This window comes from Pipistrellus kuhlii, unplaced genomic scaffold (assembly GCF_014108245.1).
Source record: "Pipistrellus kuhlii isolate mPipKuh1 unplaced genomic scaffold, mPipKuh1.p scaffold_m20_p_9, whole genome shotgun sequence".
NCBI classification, from domain to species: domain Eukaryota; kingdom Metazoa; phylum Chordata; class Mammalia; order Chiroptera; family Vespertilionidae; genus Pipistrellus; species Pipistrellus kuhlii.
The window spans coordinates 27130428-27148640 of record NW_023425595.1 but is presented as its reverse complement, the minus strand read 5'-3'; the positions used below and the strand labels follow the sequence as shown (position 1 = coordinate 27148640).

Sequence of the window (18213 nt, the reverse complement as noted above, 5' to 3'; positions counted from 1 at the left end):
AACAGAACTTCACCCAGAAAATAAATGCTCTCCCTCCTCAGAGGGGCTGTGAGCCCATGAAATGAAGGGGTTGTTGGTGCCATCGGCCAACTCTGAGTGCCAGCCTTGTATTGGGAGGGGAGGGGCTCAGCAGCATGGTCATCCCTGGTGGGCAAAGAAGGGCCTGACTGTAGAGACTCTCTTCCCTGCCGCCCTGCTTCTCAGATGGCGACTTCATGGGCTGATTGGTCTGTAGGCCTTCTGTGTCTTTTGAATGAGCCTTTAGATTAGGGGTGTCGAACTCAATCAGAGAAGGGGCCAAAATCTAAAATCCAGCCTAAATCGCGGGCCGAATGGTTTACTGAACAGTCATAAACTGTCATTGTGATGGAAACGCAGCGGAGTGCAGTGATGACAGCGTGGTGCGGGCCACATTGCAAGGCCTGGCGGGACGGATTTGGCCCGCGGGCCTTGTGTTTGACACATGTGCTTTAGATCATTAGTAAAGAGGAGTCCTGGCATTTTTTATTTTATTTTTTTATTACCAGGAATAAGAGGTTTCTGATTCCAGTTTCCATTACAGAGTGACACTGGGCCAGGCGTCTGTAAAAAAGAGTTTGTTTCCTATCACTGCCTCCTTCTTCCAAGTCCAAATGGTGCTCTGTGATTCCAGAAGTTCTTCTGCGAAATCCTCTCCAGAAATGTTGTTCTGTCCCTACGTCCTAGGTGGCGGTGGTCTTGCTGTGCCTCCCTTTAGACTGGAAGCTCCTTGCGGAGTGTATCTGGCTCTCACTGCACCCGGGGATCCAGCCCGGGACTGGCCTGTGTTGCTGAGCAGTGGGTGTGTAGCAGAGGAAAGAGGTCCTGTTTCCCCCGTTTCACCACAGATACTGCATCGGGGTGGCCATAGCTCCCGGGACCAGCGTGTTCTGCCACTCAGCAGTGTGCTCTGTGACCTGGGGCAAATTAAGAAACCTCTCTGTGCCCTGTGTCTTCCTCATCTGTAAAATGAGGATGGTAATAGTAGTTGCTTTCAGGAGGTATGCTGAGGGGTGAGGGAGTTCACATCTGTTAAAGGCTCAGGACAGGGCCCGGGTCACAGGAAACCCCGTGCATATGTCCCCTGTCCAACGTCCTGCTGCTGAGATGGCGATGGGCCGCAATAGCAGCTGCTTCTCGCCGTGGGGTAAGCGCCTGGCTGCACAGTTTACCTTCCTTCTGTAATCCCCACATCTCAGTAAGTGGATATTCTATGACCTTGATTTTGCAGATTAGGAAGCTAAGGCACAGAGAAGTTCATTTGCACAAGGGCACGTAGCAAGTAAACGACAGAGCAGGGACGAAGACTCATGTCCTTTGCTGTGGAAACAAAGAAAGAGGTTTGGAATAAGCATTCCAAATGTGCATACATATATCAGAGTGAAATATGTAAAAAGATTGTCAAGAAGTAAACACTTTTATTATGGGGTTGTCAATATATGTGAATTTTAAAACAACAGGAAAGTCAGCAGTCAATGAAAGACATTTAAAAAAGAAGAGTTAAAAACAACAACGCGTGCATTTTGAATGCAGAATCCCACACTTTGCCCACGAGGCTCTCCCACTGTTAGTCAGGAAGGGGTGGGGTCCTTGGCTCATCGTAGGCACTGGAGTGACATGGGTGTGGCTCCCCAATATATAATTGGCGGCTTCTGAATGACATGGAGAGAAACTGGGCTGAAGCTCTTACCCTACCCACTGGCTTTTTTTCTGTCAATGACAGCCTGGTCCCTAAACTACCTGGCCAATGTCGCAGCGTCCTCTGGGGCTGTGCCACCCCCTCCCCCCAATTCTGTCTTTCTGTTTCACTGCTCAGCAGAGGTACCGTTATGCAAATGTTCAGGTGTGACCAGTTTGGAGGAGGAACCCTTTCCCCAGCCCCCTCTTCATCTCTAGCTCCTCCCTGACATTCTGAGTGTAAACGGAGGCTCCCTGCAAGGAGCCCACCGGCCTCCAAGTTCCGCAGTCAGTGGATTTGTTTCAAACTGTGACATGAGATGGGGCTTCCAGTTTGGGACAAGCCCTCCCTCGCTTTGGCTCCTCTGGTAAGCTTGAATACTCCTGGTGCTTGGAGAAGGCTTTTTACATTTTTTTATGTTTACAACCATCTTCTTTTTCTCTTGTATAAAATGAGAGAGAGAGAGAGAGAGAGAGAGAGAGAGAGAGAGAGAGAGAGGGAGAGAGAGAGAGAGAGGAGAGAGAGACTCTTCTAGGTCTACTATAAAAGCATAAGACAAAACTAGGAAGTAAAACAGCTTCTTACAAAAAAGAAAAACTTGGTCCGTGAATAGGAAGGATGAGCGCCTAGAGTGCAGCGGCTTGCTGTGTGGATTCCCGTGGCTGTAAGAACTGAACTGGGCTCAGAGGTCTCCCTTCCAGCGAGGCGGCAGGGGGGGGGGGGGCCTGAGTCCAGAAAGCCAGTGCCCCAGGCTGCTGGGAGAAGCACTTGTCTTTACAGGGGAGGCCCCAATCTGGAGGCCCCAATCTGGAGGCCCTGATCTGGAGGCCTGCAGGGACCGCTTGCTGCAGGCCCGCCTCCTTAGGAAGATGGCATTGTCTGGGTCTCCACTGGGAGGGGAGTGGTGGGGAAGGCCTCACGGTGAGAGGGAGGGGTGGACAACCTATGGACTCAAAGTCAGGAGGCAAAGACAAGAAGACAGGAAAAGCCGTGTGGTACCCAGAAGCTATCTTTTGTTCACTTTGAATTTCTTCATATTACCTAGCCTGAGTTCACCTACCCCACACAAGTACATAGTTGGATTTTAGCCAACGCTGACAACACAAGGAATTTCTGAGCAACCAAAATGCACATTTAGTGCTCTCCGGCCTCTCCTATTTCTCCTTTTTAAATAACTTTATTGGGATGTAATCCATAGAACACACTGTCCACCCATTTAAAATATATAATTCAATGGTTTTTTATTACATTTGCATAGTTGTGCAACCATCACCACAATCAATTTTGGAATACTTTTATCATCCTCCAAAAAAAAACAACAAACCAAAAACCTGTACCCTTTAGCTATCATCCTCCCGATATTTCCATCCCATCTCCTATTTATTATTATGCTGCACAGATTCTAATAAGCTGATTATCTTGTTTCTTACCCTGTGACAATTTAAAAAAAAATTATTACTGACATTAATTACAGATGTCCCTCATCCTCCCCTCCCATTTTTACTTTACCCATCTCTACCCAGCCCCTGTCCCCACTCCCTCTGACCATCACCACACTGTTGTCTGTGTCCATGTTTTCTGGCTAATCCCTTCACCTTCTTTCGTCCTCTCTGCCCCACCCCTCTCCCTCTGATGCCTGCCAGTCTGTTCCATGTATCCATGCCTCTGGTTCTATTTTGTTCATTAGAGTCCACATTTAAGTGAGATCATGTGGTATCAAATTTAAGGAAGCAAATTAGAAGTGAGAGAAGGATTTCCAGAGACAGGGCCGCAGAAGAGATGTGTGGTGATTATGAGCCCAGGCTTTGGATCCAGTCCACTGGGTTCGAATGACAGCCCTGTCTTTTATTGGGTTTGGCATTGGGCGAGTCTTCTAACCGCAGGAGAAACATTTTCAATCTGTGCAATGCGTGTAATTAAAGGACCCGTCCTGTGAGAATTAAATGAACTAATACGCATGGCTGCTTAGCACAGTGCCGGAACATTATTAATGTTCCTGTTTTTTGTTATTGTTAGTGTTAGACAGGCAACAGTGAGGGAGGAAATGGAATAATTGTGAAAGGCAGATGAAGGATTAGAAGCACTGTAGGCTCAGAGCAAAACGCCTCGAAGATGGTGACTGGATCGTACAATGATGACCCTGAGTCACTGAGAAAACTTTAGATTATGTGCAGCATGCTCTGACCAAGACCCAGGAGTATGATTTCCATTGCAAAAAGCCACACCAAAGTTGGTATTTTTAAAAATTAGGGGACAGACTTGACCTGAAAAATGTAGCTCTCCAAAACAGCAACTTCCTCAAGAATGTACTGAGTAAAGCAGATAAAGAGATACTTGCTTGTTATGAACTGAGGGTAGCCCACAGAAAGTGCTGTTACATCATTTTATTTTATGAAACGTCTTCAGTCAGGGAGAAGTAGCTTGTTCATTCATGGCCATTGATAAAGGAGCTTCATTTGAAACAGCCAATTTATCTGCTTTTCAAGTTGAGAATGGAGCATTTAAAACTTAATTTAAAAGGTAGTAAAGATTGTACTTCATTTCGACCTCTGGGATCTTTCCTGAGAAGGGCAGCTGGGAAGGCCTGGCAAAGGGGAGCTAGGGAGGAGGCAGGTGAGTGGAGACCTGCCCTTGGTCAGGAGGGAGGGTAGGAGCAGGAACAGTCATAGGTGAGGGCTGGTTCTCTCAGAAGGAAGTGATGCAGGGAGTCTTCTCTGACCTGCTGCTCTGCTGCATCTGCCCCCAGTCTGGATCAGGTGTCTCCCTTGGGATTTCCAGCAACCAAGAGTTTCTCACCACTCCAACCACATTGTATGATGACAATGAGAACAGTCCGTTGAACTGTCAATCATCAGTACCATTACCAGTCAGCCCCTGGAGTCAGGGGTTATATGTCATCATTCCGTCTACCCCCAGGGCCTGGCACACAGTAGATTATTCATTGGAGAAGGGTCCTACATAACCGAGAGCCTTTGGGGAAGGGTTTGCTCTAGTGCTGCTCCCTGCCTAGCAGACTGCATAGGGCGGTGGGCTGCAAAGGCCCCTGGGAAGATGCCAGCTGTTCTCTAGAAGAGCAAGAGGGGCCCTGGTTTTTACCTTGGGCTTAGCATATAAATCAATCAAATGTTATGACCAAAGATTCTGGGGCATCTGGTTCCCAGGAGCTGAGGAGGGCTGGGAAGTGGGGCAGGGGAAGGGTTGGGACAACATGAATGGCAGAGGCAGCCAAGGGCCCTAGAGCATGCTGGTGCAGATGTCAGAATTACAGAGAGAAGCTGTCCACCATCTTGTATTGACAAGCTGGTCAGGCAAGAAGGTCCCTGTGGCCCAGGAGGACGAAGCTGCTTCCTGGCCTGTGGGCTCTCTCTCCGCCAGATTTTTGGCAGGCGTGTGTGTCTGCCAGGGGGACATGTGGGCAGGGAAGGAGGGGGTGTGCCAGCTGTGGCAGAGCGAGCTGGCTTCCTCTGGTGCCCCAGGGGTAGCCCGAGGTGCAGCAGGTGCGCCCGTGGACAGACAGATCTTGGCCCATCGTAAGGAAGTGCTTTCTAACCAATGGCAATGGATCGTGCTTTGTTCACCTTGTGTTTATGTGCCTAACACTGGCCTGGCCCAGAGCAGGTGCTTGGCAAATGGCTTTCTGAATACGATTGAATGCTGATGGGTTGCTCAGAAATGTAGTGAGCTCTCTGTCACTGGAGATATTCAAGCAAAAGCTCCGTTGTGAAAGGGTTGGAGTGTATTATCTTTAAAGTCCTTTCCAGTTAGGAGACCCCTATGGTTCTAAAATTCACAGAACAGTTATGGTAAGCCTTTATTGTTGTGACACATATGGGGAGCTTCAGGTAGTCTTGAGAGGGACAGAAGGATGTGTGCATACACACACACCCACACACACACAGCTACTGCTCTCATTTTTGTTGGCTGAGCCTCAGTTGTATGGAATGGACACTAGATATGGGCTTATGATGTCCCTGCCTAATCTCTAGACCCTTTGAGTATCATGAAACATCACTCCTGTGATTTTGCTGTGGTGTGTGCACAGTGGGCCTGAAAGTAGGGACATGACCAAACGGGCATCACAGGCTGGTCGTAGAGGGGGGAGTCAGAGATTCGAAGCACCAGAACCAAGGTCATGTCTGGCTTTGAAGATGGAGGATGTCTGTGTGCAAGAAAGCAGGTGGCACCTGCCCAGGAGCCAGAAAGGAACTAGGGGCCGCTGTCTGTGGTCCCATGGAACTGGATTCTGCCAATACCCTAAATCTGTGGTCGGCAAACTGTGGCTCTCAAGCTATATGCGGCTCTTTGGCCCCTTGAGTGTGGCTCTTCCACAAAATACCATGGCCTGGGTGAATCTATTTTGAAGAAGTGGTGTTAGAAGAAATTTAAGTTTAAAAAATTTGGCTCTCAAAAGAAATTTCAATTGTTGTACTGTTGATATTTGGCTCTGTTGACTAATGAGTTTGCTGACCACTGCCCTAAATGAGCTTGGGAGTGGGTTTCCTTCTGGAGTCTCCAGATAGGAGCTCAGTGTGACCATCATCTTGATTTTGCCCTTTGATACCCTAAGCATTGAGCCCACGAATGCCCACCCAGACTTCTCAGCTATAGACTTGTGTTGTGTGTTGTTGAAGCCATCTGGCTGTGGCAACTTGTCACATAGCAAGAGAACATGAACACCGGGCCCTCTCCGTGGACTCCATTGGGCTCTCCCAGTTATCTGAGTACAAACTTAGTGGTTAGCTCCAGTTACTCCAAGCCCTTTCCTAAGGTGAGTGGGCCCTGAGGAGGAGTTGACCCATTTGGTGGTAAACTTTGTGTCTGCAAAGTCTGAACTCCAGCCCGTGGATTTCACATGTGACATCTGGATCTCACCTGAAGACCAAGGCTGGAGCCATAATGGATGTCTTCAAGAAGGAGAATTCTTTGGATGTTCGCATGTGGACACTGGCTTCCTCAATGGGCAGAAGGACGTGGACATTTCTAGGACACGCCTGGTGGGGTGTTGGCTTAGCCAGCCTCCCGGCTCTCCGATCATGGGCTGCTTTTTTACTGTTCTTACCTTACCCGTCACCTTGCTTCTCCTTGGCTGGACCAGCCATCAGGTGGCACTGGCTGAAGCATGTGTGGCACTTGGCTTAGAGATTAACAGCAGTGACCTGGCAGGCATGTGAGTGACACCGAAGCCAGTCTCACGGGACTCGAGAGAGCCTGTCAGAATGTGAGAGGGAGCCCAAGGCATGGCTCTTCCTCTCCATGCGAATGTCCAAACAATGCCAAAGCGAGAACCTCATTACTCAGGGTGATGATGGACTGACATAAACTGGCAGCATCCTCGGCTCATCTCTGTGTGATGAATGGGTGGTAGGCTGGGGAGGCCTGGGCCGAGGCTCCTGTCGTTCCTTCAGGCTGAGTTTCCCAAACAATGCAGTGCACCTGCTGTGCAGGGCCAGGGGCTGGGCAAAGATGGACTCTGGGAAAGGGGCTGCCTCTACTTTTCGGGTGTAAACAGCCTGTCCCCACAGAGGTGATGAGGACTAGCGAGCCATGGCAAGCGGTGGGTGTGTACACAAGGGGAGGAACTGTGGTTCCTAAAAAGTCACCAGAGGGTCTGTGAGGAAATCTGGCCAAGAGCCAAGAGGAAGTCAGCTGCTTCCTGTGAGCCATGAGACTCGTTTAGAGATTAACCGATTTCTCCATACCCTATAGGTGTCATTGGTGCCTAGAGAAGAGGAGGGGTTCTGTGGACTCCGGAGGGTCCTGGTTGTCACCCTGTCCTTTGCTGGTGGCTGTAGGCTCTGACACCACGGGGTGGCAATGCTAAGGGGCTGGGCTCCACTGAAGGCAGAGAGAGACCAGAGAGAGCGAAGTGTTCAGGGCTGTTAATTCCCTTCCTAGGATCCTAGGATTTAGGGTGATGCCATTGGAAACATTACCATTTAGTTAATGAGGAAGGTGAGTATTCACAAATCAGCATTGCAAATAAGCATGAGATGTAGCATTTAAAAATATATATATTTTTAGTTGATTTCAGAGAGTGAGCGTGAGATAGAAACATTGATGATGAGAGAGAATCATTGATCGGCTGCCTCCTGCATGCCCCACACTGGGGATTGAGCCCACAACCCTGGCATGAGTTCCTGGTGAATAGGTTGATGCTCAACCACTGAGCCACGTTGGGTGTGCGAGTGAGATGTAGCATTTTAAACTGACCTTGCTGTGCCCACTTCTCCAAGGGTTTGTGAAATCATCTATCGGTGCCAACGTGACAGGCCCAGAGGGACCTGAAATTGATGCTGATGAATCCGTTTTCCATAACGGAGACCCAGGTCTGTGCCTGCCAGGCAGAAGCAGCTAGGAAGGCACATGGCAGCCTCGAGGGAGGAGCAGCAGGGGAACGGGGTAGAGCAAGTACCAGGGAGGGAGGAGGTCCAGGGCTAGCTGCCACCTTGCCTCGTGACTTTGAGTAAGCCCTTTCCCATCTCTGGGTCCCTGACTTTTATTTTATGAAACAAAACGATGTGACTGGCCCACGGTCTTGATGTCTTCTGGCACCAATTCTCCAAATTTGCAACTCCGGAAACTGTCACTTTTCTCTGTGACGTTGCTCATAGTCCTTCCTGAGACTGTCAGACGCTGGGACTTAGACTTTGGGTTGTCTGAAAACAGCATACTGGTTGACTTGGCATTGTCCTTCCCCCTCTGTCCTCAGGGTTAGACCCCTGCAGGGTGGTCTGTCCTCCTCTTAACAGAGCAAACAGCCCATGACCGTTCTTAGTGACCACAGTGATGGGTGTCTGGATGGCTGTTCTGTATCTTGCGCAGGTGTTTTTAAGAGGAAAGTATAACTTAGATCTTAACAGTAAGGCCAGCATAAGTGATTAATCAGAGTAAAATTCTCCTGCCACCGGTATAACAAGACTCTTTATCATTTGCCCCAATTAGCTACTGATGTCTCCCACTTTTCCTTGTGCTTGGCTTTTAGAAAGAAAAGTTTCAAGATGATTCGATCCCAGTCCCTGTCTCTGCAAATGCCAACGCAGCCAGATTGGAAGGGCCCCCCGACCACCACTCCAGCCATGACTCCTGCAACACCTGTGCTCCCTGGAGCCACTTGCCCACTCGCACCAGCACCTTTTTGTATGCCCGAGTACCAGCGGGTAACCATCAGCGGAGATTACTGTGCCGGGGTAAGGTGTCTTCCTCTCTCCCTCTCCGTGGATTCCCCTGGGGGCTGTGTGAGCGTGGTATGTGCCTTGTGCAGAGGCCAGAGCCTGTTGGGCCATTGGGTTATGTCCAGCCCTGAAGCCTGGCCCAGTCTGTAGGTGTCTGGAGTGGGCAGGAGGTATACGAATTAGAAAAGGAGGGTCCTGCAGAGGTTGTGGGGTATGGGTGTCTAGGGTGCTGTCCATTCCTGTGAGGAGGGCCTGGGGCTGTGAGCCAGCACGCTGTGCCATGGCCTATCAGTTCCCTGTGTTCTCTGCCCTGAATCCCATTGAGGAAGGTGGCCCTTTAGTGTTCCCAGATATTTAAAAAAAAATACATTTTATTGATTTTTTTTACAGAGAGGAAGAGAGAGGGATAGAGAGTTAGAAACATCGATGAGAGAGAAATATCAATCAGCTGCCTCCTACACACTCCCTACTGGAGATGTGCCTGCAACCAAGGTACATGCCCTTGACTGGAATCGAACCTGGAACCTTTCAGTCTGCAGGCAGACGCTCTATCCACTGAGGCAAACCGGTTTTGGCTAGTGTTCCCAGATATTGAATGGATTCAAAGTCCTGTTGTGGATTGGTTTGCTGATTCCGCTCTCTCAACATCCTTAGATATAGGTTAGCCCTCCAGCCAGGAAGAGAGGGTATTGATGAGGAAGGGAATGAGCTGATGTGCACACCAAGTCAGTTAACTCAGTCACTGAAAATGTGCGCATTTCACTTGTAGGAGGATGCATTTTTATTGCTCACTCAGAAAGAGAAATATCACTAAAGTTAGTGGCAGGGTTAAGTTTGGTCCTATCTACCTGGCCTTCAATCTACTACTTGTGCCTCGTTGACCGTGTTATTATCTTTCTCTTTCCTTTTTCACGGTTGTTTTAGAATATACCAGAGAAAGCTAAGTGGCTTACAACTCTTACACATTTCCCCCTAGCCATAACAACATATATTATGTTGGGGGCAATAGAGAATCCTTGCATATGGTACAAAATATAAAAGAAACAAAAACTATATAGTTCTCCAGCACCTAGTTCCCTTTCTCAGAGGCAGCCCTTGGCTTGGTTTCTTGTGTGTTCTCACAAAGCTGGCATGTGTACTTGCAATTAATTATATACACATGGTTCGTTTATTTGTACACAAATAGTAGTTTACTATACACATGACATAACTGAGCCTCGCTTTTTTTTCACTTAACAGTATCTCTTGGAGATAATGTCATATCATTAAAGAACTTCCTTGTTCTTTTTAACGAACATAGTATTCCACTGTGCTGATATCTGCTATCTTATTTAAGTGCCCATGGATGGGGATTTTGGTTGGTTGGAAGCAATACAGGCCTTGTCTAAAGATGCAGCTTCCTGCCTTGGTGAACCCCCAGCCTCTGGCCTGTGGGCAGAGCAGTGGAAAAGGAGAGTCGAGGTGGGCTGACAGCTAGCTGAATGGAAGGACATTGGCCTGGGGCACTAATTAGCTTCTTTCAGTCAGTCTCCTGGCTGGCATGTCATAGGGCACGGAGCCCCTGAACTGGGCAATTGGTCCCAGACAGCTACAGGTCTGTGTCAGGTAGGCTGACCTTGCAGATCTCCTTGGCCCCCGTGGGTCTGATGTCAGGCATGAGGCCTGTGGTGCCTACTGGTCCCCTGAGCACCCCTCTGACATTTTCAGCTGTGGCCTGGGCTCCTGACTATGCTGAGTCCATTGGTTCTGCAGACAGTGTATTTGCCTTTGGGTGTTGTGTCTGCTCACCTGTTTATTTCTACCGCTCTCAGAAGCCATCCGGAAGGGCTAAAATGGAATTAACACCTTCCTGGGGACACCTGGAGTCAGGAAAGGAGAAGCCACTTCCTTAGCCAAAAGCAAGGAGTAATATTTAGTAAAAGGATAAAAACATGCCAGTTTTGGTCCTCTGAGGACCGAGCGGAGTGGGGGGGGCATGGAGGGTGGAGGGTGGAGTTTTAGCTGCATCTGTGATGATTGATTTATTCAAACCTATAAGAGATCTGAAATCATAATGAAAAAATATTAAAATGGTTAGCTCTGGGTGTCTGCCAGTGCTTGTTGTAGGTTTAAAATGTTTCAAAACTGAAGTGATTTTTTAATTAAAGCAGAGGAGGACCCTTTCAGGCCTCAGCCCTTCCCCACTGTTCTCCCCCGCATCTTGTCCGCCCTGGGCTGCGTCACATATCCTCTGTTATGACAGTTTAGCTGCTTGTCTCCCGAGCACATTCAGACTCTGCCCCACACATCCTTCCCAAATTGACAGACTGATGAGTGCACTGGGAGGTGGGAGTTAAGCTCATTTGTCTTTGAACACGAGGCAGCTCTGGGAATGCAGAACGTCCCTGGGCTGTGGGAATCAGATCAGGCTCTGCGGTTTGATGTTGTGACTTCCTGGCGAGTGATTTACCCTCGCTGGACCTCGGTTCCCCAATGTGTAAAACAGGTTGCAGTGAGGACCCAATGCAGTCTATGGAGAGGGTCTAGCCCACAACACCTGTCCCTAAGTGCTTGTGGCTGGGTGAATTTGGGTGGGCGCCGATGAATCAGAGCCCGGGGGCGGCAAAGCAGCAGAGTGAGCATGCAGATGTTTTTATTATTATCCTGTTATCCAAGGACCATCAGCTGAGAGCGATGATGCTCACCCTCTTGAGGGACGAGGTGCAGGCTTTGGCTCTGTGTGCGGGGTGCAGCCTCAGGCTTGTGCTTTAATCAGCAGCACTGGAGGGGCTGGCTGGGGGTGTGCAGGCGGAGTACCTGCCTCCCTACCTAACTCTCCTCCTGTGTGGGCCCTTGAGACTGTCCTCAGGACAGGGATCTGCTAGGACTCCTAGGGCTCAGCATATAGCTGTGCTCTGACTAGGATTTATTACAGAGAAAGGACACAGAGCAAAACCAGTCCAGGGGGCAGGTTCCCCGGACAGAGTCTAGGGGAGGTCCTCTCCCAGTGGAGTCACCATAACACACTTAGTTTGGAGGGTGGCAACACATGTGACGTGTCATCTATCACGGAAGCTCATGAGAGGCTCAGTGCCCAAGGCTTTTAGTCTCACATCTGCACAGCACGTCCCCACATTCCAGACTCCCAGAAGGAAACCAGGTGTTCGGCATACACTTGTTGGTGCCAGCAGCGTAGGCACAATGAGCCACTCTGACAAGTCAGGGAGTGGTGGGAATATTCACAGAACCCAAGTTTCCAGCTGCCAGCCGAGGGCCAGCCTTGCAGCACATCTTGCTAAGGACAGCGATCTCAGGCCGGCCACATGCACTCTTTCTGTACACCTTCCTCCACAGATCACCGTGGAGGACTATGAGCAGGCCGCCAAGAGCCTGGCCAAGGCCCTGATGATCCGGGAGAAGTATGCCCGGCTTGCCTACCACCGTTTCCCACGGACCACCGCCCAGTACTTGGGTCTTTCACGGGTGGACACAGCACCTCCGGGGGAGGGCCTCCCAGGTACGGTGCGGTGGCTGCAGGTGGGGCTCCAAGTGGACATGGGGCTTTTTACTGGCTGGATGTATTCCCCCCGGATGGTGTTGTAAGGGCAGGGTGCCGGCTTCACCCCCACAGAACTGAGCTCTGGAAGTTAGGAGAGAGATGAAAGTCTGGATCTTGGGAGTTTTCCAGGGAGACAGGCAGTCTCATGTGGGGTATTTTAAAAAACATGATCAGACATGGGGTGGGATTTAAGTGTAGGAGGCATGTTCCGGGATAGGATAGGGGAGGTAGGATAGGGGGTTAAACATACCTGTATTCTGATCTAAGCTCTGCCACTTTCTTGGGCAAAGATTTCTCCAAACCTCAGTTTCCCAGTCTGTAAAATGGGAATACTAATATTACCTGTCACCTGGGCCTGCTGAGAGGATTGCATGAAGGAATGAATGTGAAACAGTGAGTACAGTTCTGGAATCCAGTGAGTGTTCAGTAAATAGAAGCTGGTTTATGCAGTGGGGTTGAGGGCAGGATCATTTCTGGTGGGTTCTGTTTGGCCAGGGGAAGACCCAGGAGCAGTAGAAACTGTAAGATGAACGAGCACCACAGGAAACCTCCATATTGAAAGGTGGTGGTGGGGGACCCAGTAAGGGCTGACGATCTGTGCCAGTGCCCATGGCCCAGGCTGCCCCCTGGGTGTAGGTGGTGCCATTTCTGGCCTCCTTGAAGCTCTGAGACCTGGACTTTGAGTATCTGTTACCACCAGGGGCCCTGGGTAAATCTCAGCCATTCTCACCCACTTCCCTGTTTGTCTGAGGGAAGTTGATCCCACCTGCCCCATTCTTGGCAAAGGCTGGCAGGAATGACTGTCAAATGGGTACTTTCTGCAGAGCAGAGCACCCAGGGGTCCTGGCATGAGTGTGGTGGGTGGAGCTGTGGCTTCTCTCAGGCCTTTGTACTGCTGGCATCTCACAGGCCACTGGCACACGTTAGCAGAGCAGAAGCCCCCAGTCCCACTGCTATAAAGCATAACCTGTTTCTTGGCCAGAGACAGAGCTTAGCAAGAGTCAGGAGAAGTCATTATGAGAATAATGCCCAGTAACTTACATGTCGGGCATTGCTATTTACAAAGCATTTTCCTATACCCACATTTGCAGCCCTCACGATGGGCTGTTAAGCAGGGTGTGCAATCCTCAGATGAGCAGACAGGATGGGAGGTAAAGTGGTTTGCCCAATGTCCCATAGCTGGGCAATAGCCAAGAGTAGTTTTCTGCCCACCATGGGCTAACTCAACCCATAGCGGTTGGCATTCCTTGCTCAATTGGCGACCAGCCTTTTTCTGTGCTCATCTGGGGGTGGGGCTGGCTTAGCCCCTCGGCTGCCCTGGGCTCAGAAAGCCATGGGAGAACAGGGATAGGTGTGTCTCCTAGTGCTGTCTGTTCTTAGGAGAGGACAGAGCTGCCCTTTTTAGTGCCCCTGGTGGCCCTAAAGTGCTCAGGAGGCTTCGGCTCATTTCAGTTAAATTTTAAAAACTTGCCAACCACGTCCCAGGGATTATTCTAATAGGAAATGGGGGTGCAGAAGCGAACCAGAAAACATGTCCCACCCAGGATAACGGAGTGAACTTATTTCACTTAGTAGTAGGTGCTAAGGAAACAAAGTCAAGCCGGGAAGGGGGTGTGAGATATCTGGGTGGGGGATTCGTGGGGGGAGGGAGGGAAAATGATTTTTATATGGGATGACCAGAACAAGCCTCACTGAGAATGTGCCTTTGGAGGCCACGTGAGCTCACGAGGTCAAGGACACTTTGCCATCACTCAATCCTGTTTTGCAGACTTCCACCCTCCCCCGCTGCCCCAGGAAGACCCTTACTGTACAGATGACGCTCCCCCCAACCTGGGCTACCTGGTCCGCATGCAGGGGGGCATCCTCTTCGTGTACGACGACGAGAAGATGCTGGAGAGCCAGGAGCCCCACAGCCTGCCCTACCCCGACCTGGAGACCTACACGGTGGACATGAGCCACATCCTGGCCCTCATCACCGATGGCCCCACGTAAGCCGGCGGCCCCCAGTCTGCCTCTCCTTGCGGGGGTGCTATTCTGTAGGGAGGGGGCTGGGAAAAGCCATCTAGGTCCCCCCTTTGCTCTGGGTTTTCTCGCACTTAAACCACCCCAGAAAGAGAGTGGTTTTCCCTCTGCCCTGTGCCCTGTGCCCTGGGGGTTTTTGCAACAGTTCATCCCAGGCTGGGGTTTTAGAGTTGGTATTTCCTGTCCTGCATGCGTAGGTGTGGGCTTCTGTTTGCTGGTGGCCACCTGTGCACCTGAGAATGGCTGTCACTCTTCTCCCCAGGCGTGATGACTGCCTGCACAGTCACCAGCCCAGGGCATTCCTGTAGTTGGTGGAGGAGCCATCAAGGCTGTTGCTTCAGGTGTTGGGTTTTCTGTGTTTCTGGAGGGGAGAGTGCAGGGAGCCTGAGAATTTTATGCCACAACCCCCCATGATGCTTGTGGGCTTGGCTCTTGTTAACTTGGCAGGCTTTTGTCCTCTTGACTTTGGCCCCTCACTTCTTGGTGAGCACTTCAGCTATCAGCAATGGAAGTGCAGCATGACTGGACCCTGGGTGGCTGTGCTGGGTGTGCCCAGGTGAGGGAGAGGGTGCTGGTCACCACTGAGGAACTTCTTTCTTGCCCTGTCTTTTGGGTTTTACTGGGAATGAGTGTGAGGCCAGTCTCCAAGGGAGGAGAGTGGGCCCGAGGGGGATGGGCAGGTGGCTCTTGATCCTTATTGATCTGAGGGCAGATAAGACCTGGAAGAGGGAGGGACAGTTCCTGGGAGGCTCACCTCAGCCAAAGTGAGGAGTTTTGAGGGAAAGCCTTGGGAGAGAGGGGAAGAGGGTCAAGGGGTGTGGCTGTCCTGTCTGGGAGGCTGTGAAGGTGAATCCTACTGGGGAGAGAGAGGGACTGCGTGAGATGATCTTTGAAATCTCTGGTGACCCGAGACACTCCTGCGTTCCTCTCTGGGGCTCATCTCGGCTGGCAGATGACCATGCACAGCTGCTCTTTATGAAAGTCTGAGTAATTGCGTGCTAAAGGAGCTGCTGTTTGTGGGGGGCACAAGGAAGCATGTGGCATAAACTGTGGCTGAAGGTTTTGTGTGGCTGTGGGCACAGGCGTGTGGCCAGGCATCTGGGCTAGGTGTGGGCTGGCAACTGGCCTTGAGCAGTGGGCTCCCCCATTCACCCCTAATGGCTTTTTTAATTGTCAGCCGGTAGGGGCATCAGTCAGAGTAGAGATTTCTGTCCTAGTAACAGACATCTCTACATTCCTCATCTGCCCACAATGAACCTCAGAGCTGAGAGGTCCTTGGGTCTCGGGTTGGGAGCAGGCCAAGGTGGGCAGGTCATGTGTGAGAGTTTGACTGTATGACCAATCTCCTAGGAAGAAGAAGTTAAACTCCTTTCAAAGAATTAAAGGTGGCTGAGGATAGATGGGCAGAAAAGAAAAGGAAGCAGTCAAAGAGGGAGACTTATTGAGAATCCACTTCACATGCATAAACCAGTTTCACCCTCCCATTAAGCCTGGGCATTGCCAGCTTTTTACTTGTTCATGGGAAATAGAGGCTCAAGATCAATTGCCTAAGGACATAGAGCTAGAAGTGAAAGAACCCGTATGAGGTTGCAAAGTCAGCTCTACTGCCCTGTATCAGCTGCTCACTTATTTCAGAGCACACGGATGTGCTTACTCAGCTCTTTCAGCTGGGTCTGTAGAGAGCTGGAACCTCCCCGCTCCCCGCTCCATCCTGACGTTTCCACTTGAGGGTCGGTCCCTGCAGACCCTGGGGGTCTCCAAACCAGAGAGGTCGACGAGACTTCTCAACTATGGTTTCTCTCCCTTTCCAACCTGCAGGAAGACATATTGTCACCGGCGATTGAACTTTCTGGAATCCAAGTTCAGCCTTCACGAGATGTTAAATGAGATGTCTGAGTTCAAAGAGTTGAAGAGTAACCCCCACCGAGACTTCTATAATGTGAGAAAGGTGCGTTCCTCAGCCAGTGCTTAGACCCCTCTCCATTGCCTTCCAACCTACAGGGATGCCCTGAGCTGGTCTGGGGCTGGCCCCCTTGTGTGGCCTTCCTTGGCCAGAGCAGGTGATGTGCATGTGCAGAAGGAAGACCAGCATATTGCTTTCTGTGAATCATCATGCCCCAGAAGGTTCTTGGTACCCATGTTGTATATCTGTCGGAATCAGTTCTCTTCCTTGGAAAACAGGCATGACCTATTCACTGGTCATAGGTTGAGGCTATTTTTAAGGTAGAGGACGTATTAAATTCATCATGGAGAGAAAAGGATGTTAAGACCTCTTTGGACTTAGGAGTTTGAAATTTTGCTTCCTTTGGGATCAGGCGTATTTAAAGAAAAGTGTGTGCTCCCTCTCTGCCTAGAGTGGATGAGAGAGTTTGGCCAGGACTCAAGTGACAAATGTCTAAATTTCTGGCTTTTCCATTTTCTTCCATTTAATTAGTATATAGTGAAGCAAGGGAGTAGTGCTAAGCATAGGGCATTTGATGTTGAACAAGAGTCACTTCCTATCTGCAAGAAGTTCCAAGTATTGTGACAGGAGTGGCTTTTGGAAGAGGCTGGAACTGAGCTGATTTATAGAGTAGGATTTAGCTAGGAAGAGGATGGGTGGGGTAGAGGGATGAAATGATCGCGTTCCAAGCAGAGTTAACAACATATGCACATATCAGGAGGGAGCGAGTGGTCTTAAAGGAGAGAGACTCAGTTCTGTGCTGGCATAACTGTAAACAGAGAAGTGTGGCTGGAACTCAGGTGTCAGGGAGAGTAGTGGTGGGCTGTGGAGGGAGGGAGGCTGCAGAGGTGTGTGGGGGTTCTGAATTATGCAAGGGGTTTCTCAGAGGAAGCAGGGAGATGTCAGGGGTTTGGTAATGAGCTGGGAGAGAAGCTCATGGGGAAAGGTGGGGATTAAGTTGTCTGCCTGGAGAGGAATGGCCACACCTGAGTCACGGTAAGGTCCTCACCTCCGTAGGGGCCTCTGTCCCAGATGGGACCTCTGGGACTCCCCTCCCTGGGTCTGCTTCGATAAGGTAGGGGGGCCCAGGGAGGATATGGCTCCTCTGGGAAAGCCCAGCTCAGATGGGCAGCACTCAGCAAAGGGAGATGGAAGGCTTCCCCTGGGGAAGCCCAGGTCCTGTCTGTGAAGCATCATGGAGCCTGCATGGATTCCCACTTGGATGGGATCCTTAAGAAATGAGAGCTTGGCTTCAGCTCCTGGGCTGGGAGGCTTCTGGAAGTGTTTGGGGATTTCCAGACAGAGGTGGAAGGATGTACGTAGACACCATGTCCCTGGCATTTTTACCTTCTAGCACCGTTTGTTCCTTCTCTGTGAACCTTAGGTTCATACAGATGGGTGCCTCCATGACTCTTCTAGCTCCTCTCAGCCCTGCCCAGATGCACCTACATGTCCAGCACCGGCCCAGATGAGTGTCCAAGCTCAATGCAGCCCTGCCCTCTGTATGCGTATGCTCTGGGCCTGATGGCTTCCTGTTGCCTGAGGCTGAGGTGGCCTTGCTGACAGCACTGGTTCCCTCACTGTTGTTTTCTGAGGTGGGGCCCAGTGGGTATTCATGGGCCAATCAGCTGCACTATAGCCCAATGTGGGAGAGTCCTTGTGGGGCTGTGTTACATACCAGAGCCCATCCTCAGGGTTCCCTGTCTCTCTGGGGTTACCAAGCTGTCTGGACAGAGATGGCCTTGACCCCTGCGTGCAGTCACTTGTTCTCTGGCCCCACAGTCAGTCCATAAATCCAGATCTGCTCTGAGTTCAGGCCTGTGCCTGCCCCTCCACATCTCCT

The 18213-nt window shown here is 50.5% G+C and overlaps 1 protein-coding gene across 11 annotated transcripts in view; it reads left to right on the top strand.

Moving 5' to 3' along the window:
• The window catches only part of AMPD3 (adenosine monophosphate deaminase 3), a 47725-nt gene that overhangs the window by 11810 nt on the left and 17702 nt on the right, over positions 1–18213 (top strand). For all 11 annotated transcript variants that reach the window (XR_006740810.1, XM_036426131.2, XM_036426132.2 and 8 more), the window contains exons 3-6: positions 8679–8883; positions 12202–12364; positions 14175–14394; positions 16247–16376. Coding sequence is in view for 10 of the 11 variants with exons in the window: in XM_036426131.2 (XP_036282024.1) it covers positions 8679–8883; positions 12202–12364; positions 14175–14394; positions 16247–16376 (718 nt within the window). In the remaining variant the exon portion in view is untranslated. The remainder of the gene's footprint in view (positions 1–8678; positions 8884–12201; positions 12365–14174; positions 14395–16246; positions 16377–18213) is intronic.